The sequence below is a fragment of the Hakea prostrata genome, chromosome 6, assembly GCF_041222555.1.
Source record: "Hakea prostrata isolate BN-2017 chromosome 6, UWA_Hpros_2, whole genome shotgun sequence".
In the NCBI taxonomy this organism is placed as follows: domain Eukaryota; kingdom Viridiplantae; phylum Streptophyta; class Magnoliopsida; order Proteales; family Proteaceae; genus Hakea; species Hakea prostrata.
The window spans coordinates 40,931,969-40,951,110 of NC_142605.1; the positions used below are offsets into that span (position 1 = coordinate 40,931,969).

Below are 19,142 nucleotides of genomic sequence, written 5' to 3' on the forward strand. Positions count from 1 at the left end.
TCGTACAAGCAACCCCTGATTGGCATTGCCTCTTCTGTGGGTCCGACGGTTTTAAATATAAAAAGGTTTTCGAAATTCGCAACCGGCTCGAAATCGGTTCACCCGGTCTATCCTCCACGCTGGCAATTTATCGGTTTGATTCATCTCACCATGATTGAGTCTGGATTCTCTATTTCCTACAATTCTTCATCACACACAATAAGGTAAGATTCAACTCTAAATACAAAAATAAAATGAATTAGAGATGAAACTCATAATGAGCCTTAAATAAATTTTCATCTTAAGATGTAATAGAAATGTATGAGAAAAGCACAGACCTCTAAAGCCTGAAAGGTAAAGCCTCCGATCGATTGCAATTTTTTTTATTCAATCATGAAAGATTTTCAAGCCAGCAGCTTACGTGGAAATTAAAAAGTGAAAGGATAGTTCTAACCTTTGGATAGAAAATATGTGGTTGATATCAAGCATTTGGCCAAAACCAAATCATGTTTTTTTGTTAAATGGTCGCTATTGTCTTGTTTGGAATGGGCATTTTCCACACTCTTGTCCATTTGATTTCTTATCACAAGTTTCATGATAATAATATTTTTTTCCCACTTATCATATGGTCAAAATTTTATTTCATATTTCAAACCGTTTATGAATAGTTTTCTCTTCTCCAACAAACACGTTATTATCCAACTTGTAATTTGTTTTCTTGACAAACAAACGTAGCCACCTTCCTACTTAAAAAACAAAAAAAAAAAAAAAACGTTGCCCCTTAGTATTTTAAAATAAAACAAAAGATATTTTTATTAGATAAAAAGTTTCATTTTTGATATTTTTCTAACTATTTTTATCAACTTTTAATGTAGACTTAAGAATTCATAAGTTAGAGGTCAAGAAATCAAAATTTAAGTTCTTTGATGTTTCAGCTCATTTCGTAGTAAATTTAATGCTTCACCAAATGATATGTTTTTTGGACAAAATCTTCCCAATGACTAGAAATCAGCATGGACAAGGAGGTTCCAAGCATGCCACATTTGAAACTTTTCAAATGTAATTGATTTGGAATTCTTTTTGACTATTCATCCCAAACCTTCTCGATGATGAAATACAATAGTTTATTATGGATATTTTTCTTATCAACAAATCAAACCTATTAAGGGTTCTAGAAAACCTATTGAAGATAAATTTTGTAAAACCTTAAAAGGACAATAATGCTCCTATATGATCAAATGTGTTTACCTCACTTTTCATATGAGCATGTCTCTTTTTAGATATTATAGCGTTTATGTGTTTACCTCACTTTTTATATGAAAATGACTTCTTTACCTTTCATAATAAAAAGCTTCAATCTTTATGTGTCTCTTTCTAGATATTATAGCCTTAACATCTTTCAATAGTAAGAGGGTTACGCTTTTATGGGTGAAAATGAAATTTATTAAAACAATTATACAGAAGCCAATGGTGCTTGCTTATAGATATCTACAAATGAATAAGGCAATTACTGTAGTAAGTTTGGCATGAGACAAAAAGGACATTCAATGCTTTGGGGTGCCACAATGTTTTGATTCCCTAAGAAGACAAACAACCTTGTATTAAACAACTTGTGCCAGCTAACTACAAATATCATAGATTATATAGATGCCAACATTTTTGGACAGAAAACCACTTCAACATTGATGATCTATGCTAGATACGATGTATGGAATTACTCATTTATCAAGTCTTTTTTTTTTTAACCTATATGAGAAAGTTCCAATTTAATACTAATAAAAAAAGAACACCAAAATTCTAATTTTCAACTAGTTTTTGGAGTTTCATATGTATCTCCAGGGGCAAAATTTTTTATGGACTTATTACTGATGAAAATGCCAAGGCTAAAAATTTAGCCATCATAAAAGGCCTTTCATGAACGATCATACTTATAAACTCTATCTAATATTAACATATTGATAGATGCATTTTACATCGAAGTTTCTTCATTTTTAATTGAATAGCCTATTCAACTCTCTTAAAATTTCGCATTGTATCAATATCCCAAAATATCACGGGCATGTAGGGGGAAAAAATACTTCTTGTTTCTCTTTTTCCTTTTTTGGTAGCCACTTGTTCAAGTTTCAAAACACTCAAAAATATCACTAATTAGACACGAAATGAAAATAGAATATGATTTCTACCAAACACTAGTTTGCTAACAAAATTTGAAGGCACAGAAAGAATAACTTATCATACATCTAAAATAATAATGCAACACTTGTGGTGACCAGCAAAGCAATTTTGTGTTACACATTTCTCCATCCGGTTGTAGAGAAAATTATCTTATGTTGATCCTGCAATCAAAAAAATCATATTGTTAGTCTCAAACAAATAACTAACAACCTATACAAAATGTATGTTCATAGAGTCAAATTTCATTTTTTTTTCTTGGAGAAAAAGAGATTATATTAGTGATAATATGGGTATTTATAATGAATTTGGATCATCTCTTGTTTTTATGTTTTTAACCACACATCTTATGTGGGGTTCATGTGGGACTCATTAATGGAGTTATCCATAAATATTTGTTATATTCAGATGAGGGTCCCATATAATATGTACAGTAAAAAAGTTACGAAGAAGGCTATGTGCTCTACTAACAGAGAGTCGTTTCAGACTCATTTACAATCTGTACAACCATCGTCTTGATTGTTCTTTCGAGACATACCTCATGAGTAGATTAACGAAAATGAGATCAAAGTAAATATCATGAAAAATGGTAAAAAAATAAAGAACAAATTATGCTGAAATCTACCAAACATGAGTCTCTCAACCATGTAACATGTTTAAGGGAATGTGAATGAATTCGTTTTATTTTATAAGGGAAGCTAATTGTTGTCTTCAGAGCCTCCATGTGAAGTGTTTCTCTGATCATCAGTTAGTTAGGTAGGAGAAATTGAAAAAATAAATAATTGGAAAAATGATTTGCCTAAAGAAATCGAAATTGAAGTAAAAATAAATAAATTTATTCTTACCATCCGAATAGGTTGACGGTGCATTTAGGTGTGGTGCCGGCGTTGAGATCCTTCAGTGTGACGTGGTCGCACAAAACCTTCACAGCCAACTTACCCACCGTTAACTTCTCCACACCTACCCCGAAGCTAGTCTGAACCTCTATCCGAACCACCATGCTCTTGCTTCGGAACTGTTCCTTCAACCTCAAACCTTCAGCATCGTCTATCAAAGCGTGCTTCACTTGTGTCTTAAACTTCAAAGCCGTAATGTTCTTGTTCGTCTGAGTGAACCCTGGTATGGACGCCGAACCTATATCAACGTCATTAACAACGGTCATCCGAGCCTCGCTCTTAGCGTAGTAGAACGTAATTTTCTTGCTGTTCGTGTTGATAGCTTCGATTCTGACGACCGTTTGGGAATCTAAGAAAGTTCCGTCAGATGTGACGGAGATGTTAAAACGGGGAAACTCAATCGACTGCAACCTATAGATTGGGAGTTTCGGTTCGAACCACAGGTAGAAGATTCCACCGCCGGCGGCAACAATAACGGCGAGGATGAGTAATAAGACGAAGGTGAAGCAACAGCAGATCCGGCAGCTACTACGGCGTTTTCGTTTCTCCTGAAATCTTGGAGGAAGCTGTTTCCGAATTGGTGGTTTTCGCAGTGCGGAGATCGGAATGTTTGGATCTAGGTAGCCAGGAGGTCTTTGTAAAACCGGCTTCCTCTCTTCTGACATTCTGTACTGCTATTGGTCTTTTTCTCTCAAACTCTGCAATTGGAGAAGAAATTATTGGAAATCTTTCTCAACAGCTCATGAAGATTGAATGAAATTCTGATGATTTTCTTCCAATCCAAATGTACGTGAAAATCAGAAACTCGAAAATCGAAACGAAGCAATAAATTAGTATCAATTATCTCGGAAAGAATGACAACTGAGGAAGAATAATATATCAATTAAAGAGCTGAATAATTAATGTCTAATATGATATCCAAATCTTGAAAGTTTCTCTTTTAGTGAGATCATAAGAGAAAGAATTTCTGAAGAGAGCTAGTAGATAATTAGTAAAAATGATCAAACCTCTGAGGAATGCAACGTTCACATTCCGTCTAATCCTTGCATATGGACCAGGAATTCGCAAAACCACTTGAAGCTGTCTTTAATCTTCTGAAGATCTAACCGATGAAAAAAAAGAAAAATCTTGGGATTTGCAGAGCAGTTCCGCTTGACAGAGAAAGAGAAGGAAAGAGAACAAGAGACCGAAGCAGTTGCTCTGAAAACTATAAGAAAGAAGAATTGGATTTCCTTTCGCGACATTCACTCGCGGTTCTTAAATGCTGACGTGGCAGGATAATTTCGACACTTCATCTGTATGCATGTATGTGTATGTTGTCCTTTTCCACTATTATAATTGATGCATTTTATTTTACCTTTTGTTTTTAATGGCAAATAAATTTTTTACTTTTAAGGCCTGTTTGGTTACACCAGTCTCAAGATTTCAAATATATACATTTTTCTTTCCATGATCATCAAAAAAATCTATAAAATCATAATTCATAAAATTAACTATTTGGTTAATTTGAATACGTGAATTCATCATGAAAAATTATCTGGTCAACATGATTTTTGTGAATGTGTAATAGATGTGAAATTCCTCATACCTATAAACCTATAAATCTACATATTCACGTTTTTAGTGTAAAAAGATGCATCTCTAAATTTTATGAATTCAATAATTTTCATAACCAAACGAGTATAAATTAATCAGTGTCTACTAGCATTCACCTTATATGAAATCTATACAAATATTATCCCTTGCTCCATCATATGTATATGAAGCCAACCCATCTTATTATTACCGGACCAAAAACATAAAAAGAGGTGAAATGACTATTTTATATATCCCTAGATGTATGTATATGCATTGGCTTCCATAAAGATAAGGACCACATTTCCTTTGTCCATAGGGGAACTTTTCTCCTTATTATTAGAGATATTTTTAACCATTAGTAGTGGAATGAATGAAATATATACATATATATATGGAAGCCACGTTGTCAAAACATGAGCTGGCAGCTAAAATAGGTCAAAAATGGAAGACATTGTCCACACAAGGCTGGACAAATTATTACCAAGCGGGGAATGTTTCAGAATACCCAATTGGTAAAGACATTTTCAAATTGATATACTTGGAATCTTATTGAGATTTTGGGGTTGGAATCTTTTTCAGATTTTATTCTAATAGATTGGCAGCCTAGCATGGGTCCCATTTATTCATCCTTTGTTCCAACGTGCACCCATTCCCTCTCTTAAAACAGAGATGGTCTTGTTAATTTTTTTTTTTTTTAGCTGAGGTTCATCCAGGCTAGATTGTGCGCACCTTGATTACATCCTTAGGGGAACACATTGTCTGCAAGGATCGAACCATGACCTCTCCATTGAGAAGTAGTGATAACCCCTTCTATGTTTTCATAATTGTGTGATGACTCATTTTTCTCTCACAGAAAAAGATGTTTCAATTGATAGTGATCAATATTTCTCTATTTGCTAGATGAAAAAAAAAACAAAGGGAAAGATGAGAGGTCTCTATATTCCCTTCCTTATCACATTATTCTTCCACTTCATTTTTTTCATGTCTTATCAATTTTTTCCATATTTATCACATTATCCTCCAACTTCATTTTTCTTACTTTATATTATTCTATAATATTTTATAAATCATTATGATTTTACTTGCTTAATTAGGAGTAAATTGAAAAGATTAATGTATAAATTACACTATTATTGGAAAGAAAATACACTCATTTGCACAAATAATTTTGATTATTTTAAAGTTTAACAAAAACATTTTGTTATCTAATAAAATATTATTCTTTTTTTCAAAAAGTATTAAGATTGTCAGCATAGAGTTACTTGATTGGTAAGATCAATACCTCTTAGTGAAGAGATTATATTCTTAACTTTTATTACGTATGTAATATTTTTATTCTTTATATATAAAAAATTACTTCGTACTAGAAAAAAGAAGAAATAATATTGAGGATTATGTTCATATACTAGATGCAAAAAAGGAAACCTAAGTATAAGTTCATGTAAATTTCATACAAAAATGCTATCTAGTTTTGTAAAAATATACTGTTTTATTTCCATTTTTCCTCAATAGGATTCTAAAAGCTATCTAAATTACTTGATTACGACAAATTTGAAATATTAATAGGATAGAACATCTAAATCTGTGGCGACTTGCACATTTTAACTATAATAATTGTTCAATTTTTAATTTTTTAAGTAATAAAATCATTATGTTGGTAATATAAAAAATAAATCTAATTATGAGCATGGTCCGATACGTGGACCTGTGTCGCCGTGTCGGTGCCTGGTGACACAACCGACATGGCAACATCGGGCGACTTCTTGAAGAGCCGGAAAAAATGGAAAATCCAGAGACAACTTTAGTTCCATAACGAAAGAGGGAGAGATCTGCGGATCCAGATCTCCACTTTCGTCTTCAAAGTTCAAACCTTCTTTAGGTGCTAAATCTCCCTCTCTCTCTCTCTCTCCATCTCTCTCTGATGCCATGAAGAGTTGTCGTATCTTAGCGTTTAGTCTCTGAATCTCTATGCTTCTGCTGTTCTTCATCCATGGAGATTCCTTCTATCTTGCCGGTGTTGCCGAAGATTTCCAAAAGGTCAGTTGGGTTTCGTATTTCCTGTTTTTCTTCCCTCCAACCCACGGTACCATGATTATGAGAGAGATCAATGAATTGCTGAATGCCCTATACCTTTTCATAATTTCTATTTTCTTTCAAATTTATAATATAAAAAATTAGGTATTTTCATTGCACCAAAAATGGGGATGGAAAAATGTAACGGCGGCACGTTCATCCACATGATTGCTGTTAAGTGTTATCCAATAATGAAGAAATGAAAGGTGTGTCCAACCTGTTAGGCTGTTACCTACAAAATCACGAAAATACCCTCGAATAGGACCTTTTATTAAATTACTAAAGTGGGGCCGAGGGGGAAAGATTCTGAAGAATCACTGTCCAGAAATGATTGGTCGTTCATTCTTTGACTGCCCCTGCCCCTGCCCCTGCCCCTGCCCCTGCCCCTACCCCTACCCGTCATGTTGTTGAAAAGAAAACTAAAAAAATTTAGCTGTAATGCCTATATCTTCGTTGTCACCGGTGTGCCGTCATTGACATAAGTACCAACCACGTGTCTTCCGCCGTTCTATTACGAAAGGTTTCCAAGAAACAGAGCTCACAAATTTTCCATTGCATACTTGGAGTGGAGCCCACTTGTGAATAGTTACAAAATAATAGACTCTGGATCACTCCATGTCGAAAGAACATGTACACGTATTGCTCTCTTGATACTTCCCAGTTCCCACCACATATAAGAGAGGTCAAGTTTTTATGAAACCCATTCCACCTCTAAAATTATTCTACTAATATTCGGATCGGACCCTACAACTATTGTGTGGTAAAGTATGTGCTTTCTGACCCTCTCTCATAGGTGATCCATACTCAAAATAATCTGATGTGAGATCTTCAATTGATCCCACGTAAATTCCATCCTTATTATGTAATAAAAAAGTGCAAAAAAAACATATACTTGAAATACCCCCAAAGCTCATGTCAACCCATACTCGATCAATCCTTCACAAATTATCAAAGGGTTACCTTCCAAAATTGACTAAAATGTGAGAGAAATGGATCCAACTAATACCAACAAGCTATTGAGTCCGGATCATCTCCCCAACAGCTATTGACTACAAATTACAGGAAAATATTTTGTGTGGGCCCCACATAGTTTGTGGTTATAAAGCCGTCGGCATCCGCACTCCAAGCTCAGAAATAGAAAGAAAACTACAAATGATACCATTTACATTTTTTGTTCTCAATAAAACAGCTACCGAATACAGATGAACATAATACTGAAATGAGTCCAGTACACATCAATGACCATATCATGTGAAGAAAACAAAAAACAACTGACATATTTGGCTAAGAAGAATTGAAATTAGACCACAATAACAAGCTAGAAAGAAAAAATCAAAAAGGGGAAAAGAGGAAGGAGGGGAGTGAAACGAGCTCACTTGAAACGAAATAGCCTCACTATGGGCCGAGAGATGCTGCTCCTGCATCCAATGATGGTGGTGGTGGTGGAGGTGGTGTTGGTGTTGGTGTAAAGGATGGGGTTGAAGTATCCGATCTTATTTCAGGAACTGGACGGTTTCTTCTGGTCTCACCCCGTCGAATATCCTGTACCATTTTAACTACATCAGGCATCTTTGGCCTTTGCTCTGGCATTCTCCCCACACACGTCATTGCTATTTGTAGCATTTCCACCATTTCTTCCTCAATGTTGGGATATCTCATCAGTTCCACATCAAACACTTCTGCAGTCCATTCTTCCCTGACTACAGAATGAACCCACCGGACCAAGTTAACAGCCTCTTCGCCACCGGTACCATGGACAGGAGATTTCCCAGTGAGAAGCTCCAGCAAAAGCACACCAAAGCTATAGACATCAGAAGCCTGGGTTGCTTTTCTGCTCTCTGTTATTTCTGGGGCTCGGTAACCGGCAGTGCGAGGGACAGGAGGATCTACTGAGCCCATTATTGTTGTCAGGCCAAGATCAGAGACTAAACCATACTTTCGGGAGTTCAGAAAGATATTAGAGGCCTTTATGTTCCCATGGACAAGCTTCCCGTCACTTTCAGTATGGATGCGAGCAATGCCTCTTGCAGCACCGACTGCAATTCTTCTTCGAGTTTCCCAGTCTAAAGGAATCCTGTCCTCCCCCTTTTTCCCTGCAATAATAGGATATGTTATGAGATAATTTTCACTTTATGCCACAACACCTGTATAGATACTAGAGATCGATGATAAAAGTATAGGAGATTAGGAGATATAGGAGCCCACCTTTCAAAGTTACCAGTATATTCTTATGTAAAGTTCTATATGCAGTAGGTCATGCAAACTATGTCTCTGTTCATGTCTTGTATCTTCAAACATTGTCTTATTCAGCATTTCTATGCATCTATGCCCCTTGTCAAGCTGGTTCTATCACAGCAAAGCTTATTCCTAGACTACAGGCTTCCTGCATTTTAAATTGGACACCTTCTGGGGGCCAGATAGGGAATGGAAGGAGAATTCAGCACTGGTCTTCAAAATGGATTAATCAATAAGGAGGCATTTTCTTGGCTATATATGCTCTTGCTTGGTTAGACAGGCCAGGTCCAGCGATGGGCCAACAGATTCCAGATAAGGCATTCTAGGGGTCATAGATTCTTGTGTAAAGTTCTATATGGAGTAGATCATGCAACTATGTTTCTGTTCATGTCTTGTATCTTCAACATTTTGTACTTATATGGTTCCTCTAGCTTGGTATCTTTTTCTTTTCCTCTCCTGTAATAAATTTATCAGTATTCTCCCCCCCCCACCCCCAACCCCACCCCCAAAAAATAAAAATAATAATAAAAAAATAAAATTACTCCCACCATTGGCTTAGGGTCCATGTCTTTAAAGATTTTCTTGATTGCTCATAGATGTGCACCAATTAAGGTAGAATGGTACATATCTTACACTAGTTTCCCTAGTCTAAGTGTTTGTGCAGACTTATGACCCAACAAGGGTCTAAACGCCATCAACAGAATGAAGATGTTTAGAAGTTGAGCACAAGGTTTGAGGTTAATAAATTTGACAAGCAATATTGGTCTGTGGAAAATGAATATCCAACTTTGCCAGCAAAAATGAATATCCAACATTTACCAACTAAGACGTACAATATGGGGAGTTGAAGAGAAAGGGAAAAATATGCTTGGTAATATACTATAGGAAGTCCTCTTTTTTTAGGTTCTTTTTGGAGAATTCTGGCCAATCTTCTATTGAAAAGTCAAATATCCAGATGCTTCTAGATTATAATCTTTAATTTCAGATATATCAGTTAACGGTATGGTCTTCTTGTTAAGAGCACTGAAGGTTTCAAGAGTATTATAAGTGTAAAGAGCATCTCTACAGGGAATTGGTAGAAAGTGGCTACGATAGGACAGCTCGCTAAAAGTATAAACTCATCAATTGAATGTGAATGTAATCTTGCTGAACTACAAATGAATAGAGAACTGGTAGTTATAAAATGCAGACGGGGGTTGTAGGGGGGGGGGTGTGGAGGGGAGAGCACCTTATTTCTTTTGTGGGGTTAAAAAACAAAAGTCTCATCTAGTTTGATCAAGAACAAATGGCATCAACCAATATTAGATGTATGGAATCACAATTCTAAGGCATCAAACTCTTATAAGTAAAATTGCCTACTCAATTTGTTTTAATACAAGTAAACCTATTCACCCAAAGGAATAGGAAGGACGAAAGAAGCCTTTGGACTGAATCATTTAGAAACTCTCTGTTTCTTTCTTTACATTGGTTTCATTTAGAATTTTCTATATCTTTATTTTCTTTTATAGGAAGCAAAGCATTGGTACAAGAGAAGTCCAATGTGGCTTCCTTCAACCTTCATGGAAAATAAAAGATATAGTAGATTCCAACAAAGCTTAATAACAGAAAGTGGGAGTGATGTCCAACAACAGCATGGAAGGTATGTAGTAAAGACTCAAGGATTTATCCCTCAACCCCCCCCCACCAGTGGTGGGGGGGGGGGGGGGGGGGGGGGAGGTGGGTAAGCCAAAAAAGAAAGAAAGCATAGAAGTCTTAATTGGAGGTTGGGACAAGGCTTATTGTTGTTGTTGCCGAAATCAAAATCTCCAGGTCTCTTGAACATTACATCCAAGATTTGGTCAAACAGTTGGATCAGGTTTGTGTCAGTGATTGCAATGTTAGAACACCTTGGCCATTGACCCATGTTGTTGTAGGATCAGTGGCTCTTACTAAAAGGTTAAATGGTTTGCGATCATTTACTCATTGTACATTTGTACTCACAGCTTCGGGGTATGTTTTTGGATGTAACTTCAGTGAGGTGAGCCACAGAAGTCTTGTGTTTGCTTCTTCTTTCTTCCTCTGTTTTTCTTCTGCTTTTTTGGATTTATTGATAAATCTGCCTTATGCTTCCCATTCAAAAGTAAACTAGATTTCCTACTTTCTATAAATAAAAGGACCAAGAAAAATTCGGCTGGATTAAACAGTTAAACATGGTTCTATGCAATTCTCTCTACTTCTTGGAAGACTAAACCCCCAAAACAAGCATCCAATAAATAAGTTTCCCTTGTTTTATCTGTTATAATTGGAAATAGCATATAGAAAATAACATAGAAGTTTATGTGAAATCCCAAATTAATTACTAATTACTTCAAATGCAGCCAAAAACTCTGTTGTTAGTGTTAAATAAGTTTCCCTTGTTGTGGTGTTAGTGTTATACCAATATTAGTTGTACCACCAGATGTTTTTTAGATAAGAAGAAAAGGGAACTAATGGAAACAGCATCATGAACCAAGACATGCAAGGATAATTAGTAAAGCAGCATACCGTGTAACATTGCAGAGACGCTCCCCTGACTGTAATAGTCATACACCATGAGCTTCTCTTCCTTGGAATAGTAATATGCCTTGAGTTCAGCCACATTCTCGTGCTTGATACTCCCAACCAAGTCCATCTGCTGCTCAAATTCTGTCATCCCAACTGTAACCTCCCTCAATCTCTTCACCACTACTGTGGTTGCATCCTCTAAAATCGCCTTATATGCTGTCCCGAACGTCCCCTTCCCAAGAACCTCTGCTGAAGCCCTCAACAAATCGTCAAGGTCAAAGGCAAAATTACGACCCCCGAAGAAAACCAACTTGTTATTCTCGCCTTGGCTTCCCATAACTGCTTTTTCCGGTGAGTTTAGACCCTTCAGCAGCACCTTCGCAGCAGGTCCACTAGTGCCACTCTTTGGCCCGAAGCAAGCAACCAGTATTAAAGCCAAAATCACAAACCCCAGAACGCAAACGCCTATTACAATACCCAGTATCGCTGATTCACTGAGACTAAAACCACTTGAAGACGTAGCTGGTGCAGGAGCAGTCGGGCTAATTGGAAGAGCTGGAGCTGCAGCAGGAGAATTTGTGAAAGAAACATTGTTCCCAACGAAATCAGAACTGGGAAATCTTCGAAGCGACTTCGGCACTTCTCCGGTCAAATCATTGTTGGATAGGTTCAATTGTTGCAGACTGGGGAGATTGAAATCGGGAATCTCACCAGAAAGTGAGTTATTAGCAAGGTTGAGAAAAGTTAACTGAGTCAAATTTGAAATGGAAGAAGGAATACTGCCGTTGAATGCGTTGTACGAGAGGTCGACGGTGGTGAGATTTTTGAAGGCTGAGAAATTTGAGGGTAACGGGCCTGAAAATTGATTGAGCTCAAGATAAAGTTCGGATAGGCTTACAAGGTTGGAGAAATCAGCAGGGAGGGGACCGTAGAGAGCATTGGATCTGAGGCTTAAAACCTGAAGCGCAGTAAGGAGAGTGAGACTGTTGGGCGGAATCGGACCTCGAAATCCATTTCCGGGCAATCGAAGGGCTATAACTCGAGATTTATCAGCACTGCAGGTCACTCCGGTCCAGTTGCCGCAAACAGTTGATTTCGCATTCCAGTTGAGAGTGTGATAGTGCGGGACATTGTTGACGAAATTGAGCAAAGCTTGTTTATCCCCCACCGGATCGGCTTTCCCTTGAGGGAGAAGTAACCCGACCAGAAAAATCGCAGAGAAGACGAACACAGCCTCCATTCTCTCCATCGAATTATCAAACAATAAGTAGCTGCTTCTTCAAAACTCGGCCAAGGATTGAGCTCTCTTCCTCGTTAAGTATACGCTTTTGAACGAACCAGTAGAGCTGCAGAAAACAATTTAGACCGTTGTCATCAAAAGTCAGAGCGGTTACAAAAATTCTTCCACTAAATAGTGATCAATACTGTCAGATTTTAAATCAGCCGTTTCGTTCCAGAATCCACTGCTTCAGTCAAATTGCAAAAACAACGCAAGAATGGGACAATAACTATCTTAGTTTCTTCTCCAAATCTCAACAACGAGAAGCCTCAGTCTCTGTTCTCCAAACTAGCTCTGGTTTTCTCCGCTAGTTCTCACGAACAGAACAGCACTGAGACCTCTCGCAATCAAGACTAGGGATGAAAAGACAGGATAGAAAACAAACAAATTCACAAAAACTCAGAGAAGCAACCGAAACATACATATACTTATCTGCTTTGTTCTTGCTTGTTAAGCAATCATTGCCAAAGCGTTGAAGAATCGAGTAAACAATAATTTTCCGCTGGGATATCTACTGTAATCCATGTGCAAACAGAGCGAAGAGCGGAAGCAAAGCAATTAAAAGAATGGACGTGCTACGGAGGAGGCGCTTACCTTCAATCCGATTGATTACTTGAAACATACTGAACAAACAAGAATTCGCCATTGGAGCTTTTGGAATCACAGCTCTTAGGGTCTGTAGATCATCCAATTTCTCATTCTTTCTCTGCAACTGCGAATCGGATATAAAAAACTGAAAAACAAAAATATAACTCAAAAAAAAAATTAGGAGACAGAGCAAATGAAATTATATAAATCAACAATGCGCGGGAGCAGGTAATAAATCCGATTCTCTGGTGAACGATAAAACCTCGATGATGACGTAATCATTAAGATGATGTGGCAATAACTTGTCAGTCATCAATCTTCTCCGTTGGTTATATCGATAAATAAATACCCTTCGTTTTATTTTGATATCCAATCAGATGCAAGAGAAAAGCATCTACGGCTGAATGAGGTAGAATATTTTGACCGTTGAAGCACGTGTACATCCACGTCAGCCTCCTTTGCTTGATTCTCAAAAACTCAGGAGCTCCAAAGCCATACGCATTCGTTCTAAAGTCAATGCCCAGGGGTAAAATGGTCAGATTGAAGAGAAACTTTACAGCTTCGAGATTAATTGATTAGGCAGGAAATTAGTGAGTCAAAATGCATTTATGAAAGATTAAATGCGAATCTTAAAGAGAATTAATACGCTACGAGTTGCGTTCTGTTTGGTTTACACTACAGGTTTAGTAGTTTAAGCCTTCACGTACAAGCCGAGGTCCAAACAACGCCTGGGAGTTAGGAATACTGACTGAAAACTACAGTTTCCGAATCTTTTCGGGTAGCGGATGGTGATACGGGTCGGAGGTCCACATCAATGTCAAAGTTGTCACATAAACAAGTCATAATTCACTTAATCGGATGATGTAGGTGAGGGGTGGGATTAAGATTTCTTGGAGAATCTCTTCACCAATATGGTGATGTGATGTTGCCATCTAATTAATCTTATTGTGTTATGGTCGAATGTACTCTTCTTCAAACCAATAAAACAGTCACATGAAGTGAAGAAAGTGACTTTCTTTCTAGTAAAGCTTTATAGGTGAGAAAAAATGGTTCCGTATATCATTTGAAATTGACAAGTATATATACGTCAAAGATGGAGACCATTACATATAACGTTAGTAATAATCAAATCCTGATCTCATCACTAAAAAATGTTAGTCATATTCAATATACGGCAAAGCTTTCGGTAGTAGAAATTAATACTCTTACGAAATTAATACTCTTACTTTAACCTATGTGAAACAACATTTGTGCACAAAACCGAATATTGTAGTTGAAGATATATTTTGTATCAATTAAATGTAAATTATTGATGGGTTTTGTTTTAAAATTTTGAATTAACTTCCTTAATAAATCAAAATAAATTAGAGAAATTAAAGGATCACGTCTCTACATGTTGTTCATCTACTTTGTAAAATATGTATACGAATATTGTATATAAAATTGTTGTTAGGTAGTTATAGTGGCATGGTGTACTATTATTGAATTGAAATATATCCATTAGAGCAGCATTTCTAGTAAATATATTTGTTTCACTCCAGAACCACTTCTAATGGAATATGGGACCATGGAAGTAGTAGTTAAGAGGTATTTTAATAAGCTACAGCACAGCAAAGCTAAGAGGGAAGTTTAAGGAAGTAATGCAAAGTTATATTAATTTCCATTAATATAAAGCATGTTGACCGTAGATTATTGGTGCCTTTGTCACCATGTAACAATCAACGGTGGGCCCAAATGGCCCCACTAGGATCCATTTTTGGTCACGTTGTAGTAGCTAGCGTGTATCTTGATCACATTGGTCACATCACTCAAACTAGTTCTAGATAAGTACTCTTAGCAACATGAAATTATTAAATTAGATATAAGAAATTAGAGAAAAAGCTTCTCACGCAGCTTATGTATCCTACGCTTTTCTATTTTCTCTGTTGACTAATTGGGTTTATGTGAATGATATTCTTTCTTGCAAGCATGGAAATCAATCTCCTAAGTCAAGAGTTCGAATCAACGGGTTTGATTTGTTGTACGACCAACCAGGGAAAAAACCCCTTCTATATTAATTATATAAAAGCTCCCTTGAGATGTAGTTGTGATGCGTACAAACTGGCCGGATAAACTTCAGATCCAAAAAAAATTAAGAAAATAATCAGATTACTTTGGTGAGCGAAAATTAGTGTTAATCCTAAAATCTTGTTCATTTTCATTACGATTATTGTTGCTTCATTTGCTTGTTCATTGAGAATCTAAAAGCTATTAGCCTATTATGATTGACTAGCAATCAAAAAGCTTATGTCACTCAAAATTTTAATTTCAATCTAATGAAATTATGACATTTATTTTCAAGAAGAGACGTTGAAATTGATATCTCATCGCATGCCTAAACGTGTATGGCTCAGATCAACATAGATTCTTTTGTTTTTTTTATTTATTTATTTTTTTTTTTTTGGGTATACCAAGCTTCATTCAGAAAGACAAGAAGAACATAAGAAGGGGCGACGGAACGGAACGGACGGAGAATTGAAAACCCAAACCAAACCGACCGACCAAAACGGACGGAGAAACGGAAAAAAACGGCGGAGAAAACGGCAAAACGGAGGAAAAACGGCACGGCGGAACGGCGGGACGGAGCGCCCGGCCCCCCGGCACGTAAGGGATATGGGAACAACGCAAAGCAGAAGTGATGGTGGAAGAAGCCACAAGCGAAGCAAGCAAAGCGCGAAAGGAGCTCAGCAGCCAGACACAAACCCAAAAAGAGCAACAAAACACCAACGCGCGCAACCAAAGGGAGAGGGAACCCAAGACCCAACACACAGAGCACCAGCCCCCGACAGCACGACGCCAGCCAGCAACGAAGGAAAGGAGTTAAAATAAAGACAAACAGATAGACACCCAAGCAAAAAACCGCCCCAACCGGGCCATCGGACCGCCTGATTCTAAGGAAGCAGACGACAAAGAGGGTTAATACGAGGACGGAAGGAACGGAACGGAAACGGAGGAACGGACCCGGAGCCGGACACACACGAAACCGATTGGAAACGGCGGCGGAAGGTTTAAACGGTTCGGGCGGTTAACGGTTTTAACCAAATGCACCTAAACATAAGGAATCAGACTTAAAAGAGTTTATGGTAACTAAGGATTGAAGCTCGATCATTCAATCCTCCCTATCGAAGATATGGCCTTCCTAGCAAGAGAATGAGCTACATGATTACATTGTCTTGGATTGAAAACAAGCTTAAAGGAAACAGACAAAGGAAGACAAATTTAAGAGATCATCCACCACATTCATCACTTCAGAAGAGATCTGGCACTGAGCAACATATTTATGATCCTTTTGACAGTCACTTTCCACAATCAAGTGAACTACTATGCCCTCTGCTGACAGCCATCAAAATTCCTTCCCTAATGCTTAGAGCTTCTCCTTCCAAGGGTGAGAAAAAAGTGTTAAAAAGGGCATAGAGAGAACTGCTATAGACTCCCCTGTTCCTCTTAGATCTAATTATGATTTCATTGCTGCATCTGCTTTTCACTTCAAGGTTCTTTTTTTTTTTTTTTTTTTGGTTTGGGAGGGGGGTTTCTTCCAAGTACCATAGTTGCTTGGCTGAAGTCCAAGAGGTGCTCCATTGCTGTCTGTACAGCTTCCTCTGGTGACATCCCAATCCCCTCAAATATGAATTTGTTGCTTGCCTTCCGAAGACCCCAACAAATGTAGGCTGCTGTGCTAGAGATTCTGTCTCTTTCCTTCCAATCTGCTGTCACTTTGATCCAAGCTTCAATAAAACAAGGGGAGGAGACATTAGTACTAGGTGCAGAAAAACCCATGTCTGAGAAAAACCAAACTGCTCTGGCCATACAACAGTCAAGTAAAATGTGTTCCACTGTTTCCTCTTTTGCAACCACATCTAGGACAACAGGTCTTCACACTAATTTGCCTATGCTTAAGTTCTGTTGTAGTTGCTAAACCCCCTGATAGTGCTCTACATAGGAAGGATTGAAGTTTGGGAGGGGCTTTCACATTCTAAATTACTCTCCAGAGTCTTAGGGGTTTGGAGTTGTTGAAGTTCAGCTCCTATAGGTTGTTCCCTTTGTCTATTTGCCATTTCACAGAGAAGGTGATATGCTGTTTCTGAATAACAGACCTGGCCCCCAAAACTGTGAGCTACTTTAGGAAATAAAGCTAGTCTGATTTGTAGAATAGCCTTTGCATCCTTCTCATGGAAACACTCTTGCTTGAGATCACTCTTCCAAATCCTATTAGTTTGGTCAATCAAATCAGCCACCCATGTAATTAAGCATTAGAAATTCATGCGATTGAGACAACAGAAATTCTCATGGATATCCATTTCGAAACTTGGGTGGCATGCCCTATATTTAGTTCATAATAGATTCGAGAATAAAAATACAGGAGCTCATTTGAAGCTGAATTGAAAAGTTTACATCTTGACGTTTGAAACCATGAAGGATTGAAAGTTCCAATAGAGGTATTTTCAGATTGCAGTGAACCAGTAAAAACTTTAAATTCTTGTGCATTGGATGGTTAATCTGTTTCAGTTTTTATTTGATCCCTACCGTTGTCTAAAGAGTTTAAACGGGTGCAGGCTTTCCCATATTAGCAGGAAACACATTAAACTTAGCTGATCAATTAGTTCACAAAGCTAACTTGGAGCGACTATTGTTAGAGTTTGTACGGGACTGAAAGTATTCCCTTGCCCACTGACACAACAACAAAAGTATGCTCTGAAACCAGATATTCAACTCGATAAGCTCAACATTGCTCCTCCATACCCAGATACATTCAAATGTAGAATATGAGAGCCATCGACATTGACTTTAATCCAGTCCTTTGGGCGGTGCTTTCCATCTGATCAAACCACTGTTCTTTCTAGTGTTTTTCCCAGTGTCTTCTCTATTGAATTACAGATTAAGTTGAACCTGCCCCAATGTATCAACTATGTTGGACTCTTTTACTCGGAACTGGTGAAGTTGATCCAAAGCACCCACAGAATCTCTTGAATCATCAAATCTAAAAGAATAGAGTAAGAGGGCCTACTCTTCACCTTCAATTCATTAATAATGCCTAATGTTTGCTGTTGGACTGAATGAGTAGAGTTCCAAGTAACTCCCTGATTTTCTTTCCAAACATTCTTGGAAAATAGGCAATTGAAGAACACATGATCAATATCAATCTCTACTGTTGAGCACAGTATGCAATGATCAAAATGAACACATCCTTTTATCCTTAGAACTTCCCCCACAGGAAGCCTTCCATGAATCAGTTTCCACAGGAAATGAGCACTTTCAGAAGCATAGGAATAGCACAGTTTCAACCATAAACCCTTAGGTCTATCATTGTAATCAGGGCAAGCCAACCTATAAGATGATGCCACTGAAGATAAACCATTTGCTGTAAAAGGCCAAGTAAAATGAATCTTGTGTAGAAAGTAAAGGGGAATGCTCAAAATGTTTTCAGCCAGCTTATCAGGCCACCAATGATTTACAAGATTCAAATTCCAAGAATGGTGCTCATGAATTAAATCCGGTACCATCAGAGAAGACTGAGGGGCAAGAGGAAATTGTGCTGCCACTGGTGAATTCCCATGAATTCAATTATCTGGGCCACAGCTAGTGGTTGAGCCATCGCCCATTAGAGGAGTTCTTGAGCATACAAAAGGGATTTCCATCCCCAAGAGGCTGTAGGGTAAGAAGGTGCTTCGATAAAAGAACAATTGGGGAAGTATTTGGCTTTGATAATTCTGCCCCACAGACACAGATTAGGCTGTAACAGATCCCATGCTTTGTTTTGCTAACAAAGCTTGACTCATAGG

The 19,142-nt window shown here is 37.6% G+C and overlaps 2 protein-coding genes across 2 annotated transcripts; both read right to left on the reverse strand.

The window, feature by feature from the left end:
* Positions 1-1,988: 1,988 nt before the first annotated feature.
* LOC149014174 (uncharacterized) lies at positions 1,989-4,249 on the reverse strand. The gene is made up of 3 exons (XM_089160294.1): positions 4,055-4,249; positions 2,997-3,745; positions 1,989-2,315 (listed from the first exon to the last, which is right to left on the reverse strand). The coding sequence occupies exons 2-3, from the start codon at positions 3,710-3,712 to the stop codon at positions 2,300-2,302; spliced, it is 732 nt and encodes a 243-aa protein (XP_089016420.1). The 5' UTR covers positions 3,713-3,745; positions 4,055-4,249; the 3' UTR covers positions 1,989-2,299.
* A 3,586-nt stretch (positions 4,250-7,835) lies between these two features.
* Positions 7,836-13,524, reverse strand: LOC149014175 (putative inactive receptor kinase At4g23740). The gene is made up of 3 exons (XM_089160295.1): positions 13,330-13,524; positions 11,457-12,802; positions 7,836-8,791 (listed from the first exon to the last, which is right to left on the reverse strand). Exons 2-3 carry the CDS (start codon positions 12,703-12,705, stop codon positions 8,094-8,096), a joined length of 1,947 nt encoding a protein of 648 aa, XP_089016421.1. The 5' UTR covers positions 12,706-12,802; positions 13,330-13,524; the 3' UTR covers positions 7,836-8,093.
* Positions 13,525-19,142: the final 5,618 nt, after the last annotated feature.

What these genes read in the sequence shown, in the direction of transcription:
- LOC149014174 (XM_089160294.1), bottom strand. Translation starts at nt 3,712, where the DNA reads ATGTCAGAAGAGAGGAAGCCGGTTTTACAAAGACCTCCTGGCTACCTA.
- LOC149014175 (XM_089160295.1), bottom strand. Translation starts at nt 12,705, where the DNA reads ATGGAGAGAATGGAGGCTGTGTTCGTCTTCTCTGCGATTTTTCTGGTC. An exon ending in CGTCTCTGCAATGTTACACG is followed by an intron (nt 8,792 to 11,456) that starts GTATGCTGCTTT and finishes CTATTATTGCAG; the next exon opens with GGAAAAAGGGGGAGGACAGG.